Source organism: Belonocnema kinseyi, chromosome 2 (genome assembly GCF_010883055.1).
Source record: "Belonocnema kinseyi isolate 2016_QV_RU_SX_M_011 chromosome 2, B_treatae_v1, whole genome shotgun sequence".
In the NCBI taxonomy this organism is placed as follows: domain Eukaryota; kingdom Metazoa; phylum Arthropoda; class Insecta; order Hymenoptera; family Cynipidae; genus Belonocnema; species Belonocnema kinseyi.
The window spans coordinates 66,162,711-66,173,838 of NC_046658.1; the positions used below are offsets into that span (position 1 = coordinate 66,162,711).

At 27.6% G+C, this 11,128-nt stretch overlaps 3 protein-coding genes across 3 annotated transcripts in view; all 3 read left to right on the forward strand.

Moving 5' to 3' along the window:
- LOC117182699 overlaps positions 1–11,128 on the forward strand; it is a 39,829-nt gene that overhangs the window by 9,518 nt on the left and 19,183 nt on the right. The window contains exons 5-7 of the mRNA XM_033375804.1: positions 6,662–7,086; positions 9,261–9,483; positions 9,597–9,714. Coding sequence (XP_033231695.1) covers positions 6,662–7,086; positions 9,261–9,483; positions 9,597–9,714 — 766 coding nt within the window. The remainder of the gene's footprint in view (positions 1–6,661; positions 7,087–9,260; positions 9,484–9,596; positions 9,715–11,128) is intronic.
- LOC117167293 (glycine-rich cell wall structural protein-like) lies at positions 4,536–7,371 on the forward strand. The gene is made up of 3 exons (XM_033352119.1): positions 4,536–4,713; positions 6,662–7,097; positions 7,228–7,371. The coding sequence occupies exons 1-3, from the start codon at positions 4,632–4,634 to the stop codon at positions 7,247–7,249; spliced, it is 540 nt and encodes a 179-aa protein (XP_033208010.1). The 5' UTR covers positions 4,536–4,631; the 3' UTR covers positions 7,250–7,371.
- LOC117167291 lies at positions 8,176–10,342 on the forward strand. The gene is made up of 6 exons (XM_033352116.1): positions 8,176–8,270; positions 8,334–8,376; positions 8,928–9,121; positions 9,261–9,483; positions 9,597–9,714; positions 9,954–10,342. Exons 1-6 carry the CDS (start codon positions 8,235–8,237, stop codon positions 10,015–10,017), a joined length of 678 nt encoding a protein of 225 aa, XP_033208007.1. The 5' UTR covers positions 8,176–8,234; the 3' UTR covers positions 10,018–10,342.

Consider the following 11,128-nt stretch of genomic DNA (forward strand, 5'->3'; position numbering starts at 1 on the left):
ATTATACTTGTTTGACGATGATACCGAAAATATAGTTTGTTTTCACGTATTTCTAACGGCTTAGGAGATCCTTCTAGAAAGTTACAATTTTTATTTTTTTGAACAAAATTGTTTAGGGTTATACTCATTAAGACCCACCGATTCTGAATTCTTAAATACAAAACAACTCATTTAATAATTGCAAATTTTTTATTCATCACTTTTAATCTAATTTATGAGCTAAAAAAGGTTCGATAATCTCGGCAAAGACAACGTTCGTCTTCATTCAAGTAAACGTCGTCTTAGCCAAGACAAGGCTCGAATTGAGACAAGTAAACGCCGTCTGACCTGTCGTGACCATAAATGTAAGACGAAAGCCTATGTCTCGACTCAGTTTTGAGACGAAGCCAGACATCGATGTCTTAGAGACGAACTCAAGGCATAACCAAATAATGACTGAATGATTTTTCCATACCAGATAGAGGTGAAGAGAAGAAAGACGAACGTCAGTCTGATATAGAAAATCCATTTGACTTATTAATTTATGAGTAGGTTCGTCTTGAACGAATTAGTCACATGGCAGTCTGGCACATGACCTTTCATTTTCGAAGGGAATTTTCAATGGCCTTTGCGGCTTCGCAACTTCAGGTAAATCCCAAATCAAGAAATGCATGAATTAACTTTTTGACATAGGCAGAAGGGCCGTTCAAGGTCAAATTGTTGTCCTTGAGAATTTAAAAAAATATGATAATAACGTCACAAAAGTATCTCATAGAAATGTCAGTGAAGATGAAGTTCAAAATCTTAATATTGAGTATCAAGATATCTTATAATGTATACTTTGTATAAGCACGTAACAAAATTGAAAGAATTTTATAAAAAGATTTGATTCATTTACTCCTTATATTTATGAAATGATATTATTATTATGTTTTTAGAATGCTAAGATTTTATTTTCCTCTTTTTAAAAGTAAGCTAACTTGTCACGATGAGGAAAGAAATACGATGCATTGTTACATTTACACTTTATAAAAAAGCTTTCAGAAACTGCTGGTTTAGAAAAAGAGGATCGTAGCTGAAAAGATAAACTCATATTTTCAAGAAGTCTTTTAAGTATATCCTTGGTTGTATATAGGAATAATTTATCAGTCATATCTTATTGAGTTTGTATAAATCCCATTTTGCATGTAAACAGATGAGATGAAAGACGTTTCTTGCTTTAGTGGCTCAAAATACTAAGGGATCCCCCTGAAAATGTAAAAACTATACAAGCTAGTTTGCTTTTCTGCTTTGAAAAGAAATTAACGCAAGTGATATGTTATTGCGGAATTTTAAGGATAATGCTTAGCTATTTTTCACAGATTTTATTAATACTGGCTATAAAAAATAATAATTTAAAAAATGTATTAGTACTCTAAGGCAATTGATTTGTCATGTTTATAAATTTTTACTTTTTGGAAAGATGTTTTCTGTCCATTTAGTTACACGTTCTAGCAATGTACACAATGTACAATTAATGTTGCATTAAGTATTTTGTGCCTTGAGGCGAAACGTTCTACTCATTTTCATTGGGAATCCCCAGCGGCCTTGTGGTTCATCCTCTCCACGTGAATCTTGAAAAAAAAGTATGTGAATGAAATCAATGACGTGAGCAGAATGTGAATTTAAGAACAAATATTTCCCCTTGTAAATCCTAAAAGTAGTATAGTCATAGCAATTTATCATACCTAGCTACGTAGAAAATCTAATACGTGATAATTAATAACAGTTCGAGATATAATTAATCTTCGTTTTTAATTTATAATGAAAACATGATGTATGATAAAAATTTATGAAAATGAAAAAATCTAATAGTATCAAATCGAATCATTTTATAATTCACTTTAATAATTGTTGACATATACATATATAAACATCATTTTTTAAATTAAAGGATTTAATTTTCCTGTTATGTACATTTTAGTCACCTGTCATAATAAGGAAAGAAATGTGCATTATCAGAAAATGTACGATTTGTTAAAAGCTGCCAGGGTGTTCGGTTTAATACAAAAAAATTTCTTAAAAATGAACTTGTCTCCCTCACAAGGAAATACTTTACCATTTATTGAAAAAAATTATTTTTCACTTTGGATTAACATGAGTGAATTTACAAAAACGTGATGCAAAATTTAAATCGTTTAATTTTTAATGACTTGGTGATTTCGCGATTCTAATTTAAGAATACTTCAATTTTCAAGAGAAGGTAGGATGTTTTTATTTTTTAACGCTTCAAATCTGAATTCATAATTTTGAAAGTTTTTAATCAGGACGCTTAAAATTTTTAATGTTTTTAGAATAATTATACCTTAAAGGTTCACAATATCTAAAATTCTTCAATTTTAAAGGATGAAAATTACATTAATCTTTTGATGAAAATCACATTTTTAACAAAAAAAGATATCGAATCGTTTTGAATTTTTCTCGTTAGTACATGATCTCATAATAATTAATATTTATCATCTTGCAAATTTCTATTATTTATATTTAAAATTATAGTTTTAAATCGTTTAATTTTTAAGGCCTTAAAACTCAATTTTTTTGGCTCAAAAGCCAAATTCAAACATATTTAGCTCTAAATTTCTTAATGTTTGGACGTTGTGAAATTTAAATTTCATAATATTGTAGTTCAAATTTAAAAAATGTGATAAGGATAATTTAATTTTTTAATCTTTCCAATTTTTAAAATTGTTGTATTGAAAACCTTATTGTTCACTTTTATTTTGAATAATTTTAGACCTAAATATTTTTAATTGTTTGCTTTCCATGTTAGACTTACAAAATTTTTTGAATTTTTAAATTCCTCGATACAGAATATCAAAATAAAGACTTGATAGTTGCACAATTTTGATTAATATGAATAGTAGAGACCTAGTCGTATGCTATTTTTTATTTGTCTATGTAATATATTTAAATAGTATGATTATAAATTAAAGATTAAAAAAATGAATAATTATAATCATAAATATTTGATTGAAAGGTTTCAATAATAAATAAAAATTCTGAATAAAGTGTTAGAAATTTTCCGTGGCCACGTGTATCGAAATTTCTGTACAAATAGCTGGATTTTTGTGTTGCCGCACCCATATTTGTGCTGAATTTTCGGTACACGTAGACGCTTCTTTAAAAATCAGATGATTTTAAATTAAAATATAAAAAAATGTTTTGTTTAAAATCAAAATAGGTGAAAATAGAACTATCTGAAATTCATACTTAAGTTTTACAATAATTTCTTTAATTTGGAATGGCTGAAATCTTAGGGTTCTGAATTTTGATGTTGAATGCAACATTGTCAATTTCTCCCTTTCATAAGATTTAATTTTGCAATTAAAATTGAAATGGTCGAATGTGGATAATCATAATCAACAATTTACACATTTTTAGTTTTTAAATAACTTACAATTAAAAACAAAAAACAATTCAAAACAATTAAAAATGTTAGGGGTATGAGCATAAAAAGATTTTAATGTGCCATAGTTGACATTTTTAATTTCTAATGTTTTCCATGTAAAATTACTACATATTGAGCGTGTTCTAGATACTTCAATTTTAAAGATTTATAATTGAAGATTTTCTATTTTGAATGATCAAAAGGACGGAGAATGTGTTTTTAGATCTTAGACAATTTTGTCTAATCAATTATGATATAAAAAAATAATTTTGTCACGTAACAACAATTTTGACTTATATAATTTCAGAAGCGTTGACTTTGAAACATTTAATTTAGTTTTTCATTTTTTATGTTTTTATTTTGCACAGCTTTAATTTAAAATAATACAATTTCATTTTCTTTGAATTTTGAATGATTCACTATTTAAAATTCGAATATGATGTTATTCAATTTTGAACATTTCGAAATTATTCTTTTTTCTAAATTTGAATGTATCAATTTTTTTTTAAATTTTAAATCTTGAAAGCTTTTGATGTAAAAAATTTCAATTTCAAACACTTTAAATTTCAAATTGTCTAATTTTAAAAGCTTTTATTTTAAAACTATGCAAGTTCAATTTATTATTTATTATATACCAAATTTTACCTAATCTAAAATTGTTTCAATTAGAATGTGTCCAATTCAAAATCTTGTGCATTTATTGCTAGTTCACTTCATAAAAGAAAAATCTATTTTTTCCTATTGGGACAAGTAAATATGCATAAATCGAAATAAGTGGATTGAATGCAAAATTGTTACTTCGAATTGAATAATTGTAATAAAGAAAATCTCTTTAGAATACTGTAGAACTTGTTCCCTAAAATTGTTGTAATTTAAGTGGATTTCTTTGTCACTACTTCCGAGATCAATAATTAGCATGACGAGATGCGGAACTTGCGACATCCCATGGCCATAAGAATGCCTCTTCCAACGAAAAGACATCTCTGTGGTCAAGCAACACTTTGGAAAGACAGTTGATCAACCGGCCCAAACCCCCACTATATCCAACACCTGCGCAAAACTAACTGGGTAATTCCAGTTTTACATATGGAAACAAATGGACCTCTATTTTGTATATAAATCCCTATGTTCTGATCTTCAGCACCATTTCTAGTTCGGAAATTGTCTCGTTTAGTACGTGATACAGAAATTATTTTAACTTGTGTAAATAATAAGAATTGTAAAAATGAACAAATTCACCGTGTTTCTTGTGCTTGCAGTTGCCACCGCGGCTTTCGCATTCCCTGCAAAACAGGTTGAAAATCAAGGTATAATTAACTAATATTTTATAAAATATTTAAGCTAAACGTTCTTGTAATTCCCTTAAGGAAAAAAGTATTGGTGTTTATAGGGTCCATTACTTTTTTCGCCAAAAATTATTGGATTTCCAATACATATTCGCGAAAAAAGTATTAGAAAGTTTTAAAAGTATAGAGCTTGAAAATGTTTGTATTTGTTTGAATATACCAAATATATTATTTATATTGTTCAAAATAAGGTAGTTATATTTAATATAATTTCTGCACTTTTTTGAAGTGCATTAAAATCAATTAAAATTTAATTACAAGAGAGAAAATTAAAAATGTTTATCTGAAAAAGACTATTATTATTCTGAATAAATTTGACTTTTAAATAGAAAGTTTTTATGTATATCAATTAAAAAAAAAATTTTTTTCACTTAAAAACAGATTTTTGTATGATACGAATTAATTACGATACTGTTAACTTATAAAAAATTCTGAATCCCATTATTGTTTAGAATATGGGACGTCCCATCAGGATATGTATTTTAAACATAGATATCTTATATTTTATATCATGTGAGTTTTACAGAATTTCTACATTTCTTTGGAATACACATTTACCTGATAAATTTCACTCCTTATTTCATCCTCGCTGTTTTATACTTTTTTTAGTGAAGAATTAAGTTTTTAAAATTTGTTCCCTAAAATGTAGTGTTTAATTGTATTCAAATATTTTAGAATTTTAAATAATTCAAATTTAATGTATAAAGTATACTAAATATTTAATATTTTAAATAATTGATGGTCATTATTGTATCTTTACAAGAAACTATTTATTTCATATACTTTTTTTTACGATTTATGTGCTGTCTTTATTTATAATGACACTGAAATCTAATTGTGTGTATACAATAGTTATTTAACTGATCTATCCCCTTAATAAAAATAATTTGGTTCAATTAAATAAATGTTTCGGTTGACCAAGAATCGGACTTTTGAGAACGGTAAAAGATCCGATCGCTAGAGAACGACATAGGGCCAATTTGTGTTTAAAAAGAGTTTTAAAAGAACATACTTCTTTTTTACTGTTTTTTATATTGCATAATTCTATTTTCTTAAAAGTATGTTTGTTTAGCAACTGTATTTTAAAATTATTGTATTTATTTAATGCGTTCAAACAAAACAATTTTTTCTGACAACAATTAGAAAGTTTAAAAAAATATTTTAACAGTCATTAAGTATGCCGAAAAATATAAACTCACAGATAAGATAAAAAATAAATGCAAAAGAAGAGTACAATATTTTTAATACGAGTTTTTCATTTTCAAGATTGTGGGAAGCGAAAAAATGAAATTCAGCGATCTACCGTAATAGATACCATACAGTTATTTACTAGCAATTACGTATTATTTATCACTAACACAAAATGGTTAATAGTTTTTCAGTTGCGAGATATAAGTGCAAAAATTTATATTAATATACGACAAAGTCGTAAATCTAATTAAGAAAATTGGTTGAAGTAGTCGACATGCGCCTACAAAAGAAATTTCATAGACTGCTAAATTATAAAACATTTTAATTTAATATAATCATTTAAAATTATTTCTCTAAAGACTTAATGACGTTAATATATTGATATGGAAAATTAAAATAAACCAAATTCGTTTCATGTTTTTCTATACTTCTACATTTTTACCTGTAAATATTTAGTAGTATTAAGCATTATGTCCGAAACACTGAGTTTCAAATAGGAAGTTCAAAATCATAATGTCCAAATTCGCAAACCTCAAGCCGTATGATCTGCAACAACCTCTAGATCACATAGTACAAAATCTTAACCCCATACCGAAATATTAGAACATGTTTCGACCAGGGTCTACATAAAACCTAAACAAATGAAATTATTGATTTTCTCAGAAACTAGGCCCACAAAAATATCATCCGATTAATTTGAAATTATTTACATTTTTAGGGACTTCAGATATCGTGAAGAGAATCAGTAGAGAAGCTTTTGCTGATCCTCACCATCATCATCATGATCATCATGATCATCATGGAGGAGGATTTGGTGTAGGATACGCAGGAGGATATGGTCACGGATACCATGATCATGGACACCATGACCATGGTCACGGAGGATTCGTAGGATTAGGTGGATATGGAAGTCAGGGACTTTATGGATATGATAATCACGGACATGGACACGGAGGTCATGGACACGGAGGTCATGGACACGGAGCTTATGGACACGGAGGTCATGGATACGGTGGATATGGAAACGGTGGACATGGAGGTTATGGTCTCTATCCAAGTGGAGGCGGCGGAAATTCTTTTGCTAACAGTCAAGCTAATGCTGCATCCTTTAATACGCCTTTCGGAAGCGCATCTTTTGCACAGGCAAATGCTGGGTAAGCAGCAATTATTAAAATAATTTTAAGTTTAATCTTTCAAATAAAATTCAATAAAATATAATTATAATGCATCTTGTATAATTAATAGTTTTTAAGAAAATATTTAATCATTCCTTTTGTTTTTCAGTGCCAATGCCTTTGGGCGATAAAATTCTGCGAGACGATTCCTGTGGTGCTATTGTGTTCACAAGTTCTGCGCTTAAGACAAGAAACAAGACTTTGACGGTCCCTCATTTTGGGAAACAATTATTTATAAGCAGAGTTTACGGAACAGATAACTGCTACTTTTTGTAATTGTAGATAAATTGATTGTAAAAATTTGTTAATAATAAATTTGTATAAAAATATATGCACATTATTATTTTATTTTCAAATTACTTTAAAGTTTAGAATCGTCTTTGCAATAATATTAAAACAAATTTAAGTATTTTCTTCATATATTTAAAAACCTGTTTTTTCACATCTTGTAAACGATTTAAATTTATAATTTGCTCAATTATCAAAACACTCAAACCAAATCGATAACAAATTATAATAATAATAGATGATTTATTACTTTTTATTCAGATATTCATGATTCACTTCTCTATTATATTCAAAAATTTAGCAACGCTAATATATAAATGTTTTCTTAGTATTTATACAACAACAATCTTATCCTGGCGATTTTTAAGTGGAGCATGATAAATGATATAAATGAATGACATGCATTTATATTTGCTGAAATTATATAACGAGCTAAAAAACTGTGATAGCAGTTAACAAGTATCAATTAGTAGAAATTTTTTCTCTAGTTTAAATTTAAAATATATATTTATATATTATTTTTAAATGCAATCTTCGAGTCTACTGTCTCATTTTTTTACCTTCTGATTAGAATTAATTAATTCCTTTTTTTCTCGTGTTATTTGACCATCTCCGGATATCCGTGGATATTGTTTACGCGGTGAAAAGTGGTATTCATATTACAGTTTAAGAATCAATGAATGATAATGTTTCTAAACAGGAGACTTAATGCGTCTTTAATAACCTACACAATTCATCTATAAATCAAGGCGATTCACTCAAAGGTTTTCAGTTGTCTTTTTTTTCTTTAGTGAAAGTGATTAGTAATTAAACATTTATCTGCAAGAAATGAAGTCTGTTTCGATTATCCTCACCTTTATTTTCGTATGTATAGTTCTAAAAAATCATAATTTAGTATTAACTTGCTTTCAATAATTTTTTTTTCAGGCGGGATGTCAATCATTTGTTACATTAAGCTTGAACCAAATAAGTAAGTTATAAAGAAATTTATTTTCTCAGGTAGATATTTTATTATTATGTTTATTCTAGATAACAATTTATCTTAATCATTTTTTCTAAAAAAAACCGTTATCTTTTAAATTTTGGCATCATGAAGTGTAGAGAAAGTGTGATGTAAATTTAATTAATGTATAAAATATAAGACAATAGCTATTTAGAAAGGATTTAATGTATATGATCATACAAGTAAAGATTTTTCATCGTCTGTACTTCACACTTGATTTCACTTACATTGTTCAGAGTTTCTAGTTTTTGTGAAATTAAACGGTGTTTATGTATGCACAATAAGCGTGAGTCACCTTTTTCCAGCATTAAAGAAGCAAGGGCGTAAATATTAATTATTTCCTTAAGAAGGCAAATGAATGGTTTTTTCTTTATAGAAATTATTTAAATTAATAAGATATTCAATTAATATAATTATTCAAAACAGAACTCAAAATAATTCACTCTTCAGCTGCGTAATGAATTAACAAATTAATAAATCAACAGTTAATAGTTATTTATATTTATCTTTGCGCGTAGAAAAAAACGATGTGGATAACTTTTTGTCTGACACCACGCAGTCCTATTTACTTACGAATTTGCCAGACATCAAAGAGAGACTTGAGGAACAAAAGAGCTGGAAGTATCCTAAAAAATCAAAGAAAATGCTCAATCCTGAAGTTCAAAAAATGGATAGAATTTTTTCAGAGTTTAGTGTGCCCAAATATAAACAAGTGAGTATTTTTGAATTTGTGTTTTCCTTATATTTTTAAAGTTATATATCCTAAACATTCATGATCATACATAAAAAATTAATTTTCTTGTGAAAATGTGAGGTGAAATATACTTTTTTATTTGTAATTTGTTATTTAGGGTGAATGGCTCAATCAACTGAGATTTTTTCTAATAGAGCCTTTGGACGAAGAAGCAAGGCTAACAGATTTCAATAAAAAAAGTCTTCAGATTGTAAATGAGACATTGTGGAGGTCATCAGCATTACGAGACAAACTTGCCTTAAAAAAAGATGCAAATATCGTTGGCAGCTTACTGGCTTCTTCACCGAAGCTAAATGCAATTTATCAAGATAACTTTATCGGTGGGTTTTATATCAAAACTCGTATATATAATTCTAGTAAACAAAATAAATATTTACATTAAACTAAAAGTGTTCATTTTCAGAGTTTTAATTTTATGTTAATTTCATTTAAGGTTCTTTAACTTCGACTTCCAAGTATGAAAGAGACGTTTCTGATGATGAAATGAATTCCGTCAGAGATAATGTTGAAAACCTTGCTCGTTTTCGATATTTTTTTGAAGAATTATGCAGGTATTCCTATTTCATTTTTTTGGTATAAATTACTTAATATAATTTGTAATTTATTTAATAAAATATTAAAAAAAGGTTAACAATTATTTTACTGATTTTGGTAAAGCCTAACAAAATATTTTATATAGAGTAGTTTAAAAGAAAATGTTGCATGTACAGAAAAATATAACTTTATCCCAGTATTGAAATCCAGGCGAATGAAACGTGGAAATATCAATAAAGTATTTTTTTCTGTGCAGGATGCATCACTTAATGCTTTCAAAACTCAGCATTGAACACGATCATGATCCCTCGTCGGATTAAAACGAGTTCAAGAAAATTTCGATCTTTCAATCATTGTGAACAAAAAATTAAATAGCAAACAGAAAAAATATACTTCTCTGTATTAATAGGGAGAGCATGATTCGGAACACCAGACACTAATATAAAAAAATAATGGAACATTATAATTGCGCATTTCTTTTAGCTCTTATATTTATATATTAGTATTAATTTTACATAATTTAAACTACTAATTATTATGAATTGGAAATTACTACGCGAAGTATCTACACGGAGAAAAATGGATGTTCAAATGTAGATGCTCAAAGGGTAAGACATTTAACATCTTTTTAAGATGTTGGGCGTAAAAATATTTTTATGTTAAACTGAAACACATTCAGATGTTAAAACCTTGCAACCGCATGCGCATCGCGCATTGCAATTTCACGACTATATTTGAAAGCTATATATATATATTCAATATTAAAATTATGGAATATTAAAATTTTTGAACATTTCCACAGAATAAAAATTAGATGTCCCTAAATAAAATTGGATAACGACTTTCTTCTGTCTAAAGAAGAGAACAACGATCTTATGTTTTAGGTTTATTGACTTAACAGATTTGACAAAAGGTTTATAAATTTGAAATAAAATTTGAATTTAAGTAACTCAAAATAGATAGAATATTTAATTCAGATTACAGATCATTCGTTCTCCGTTTATTCATCCCCGTTTTTTTTTGAATTAGAAATATTGAATATAACCTCAACTTGACTGAATGCATCATCTGGCCGACATTTCATACCCTTTATCTGTTTTTCGTTCGTGTATGAACACTGAAGTTTAATTTAAAAATCACAAATAAGTTATCAATTAATTCCTTAAATAACCATAAATAAGTAAACTCCTCAAATATTGACAGACGTACTTTGACATAACCATACATGTAATATCTCGGATTTTTCAGTTAAACATTTTGAATGTTACAGGGTAACATTTCACTTTTTAAGATCTACAGATGTTAACTTAGAACATGTAGTTTGTTGTCCTATAGTTAAACATATAATATGTTAACCCTGAACATCTAGATTTTACTTTTGAACATCCATTTTTCTTCGAGTAGGCTCACCGAACATACTTGTCCTATTTC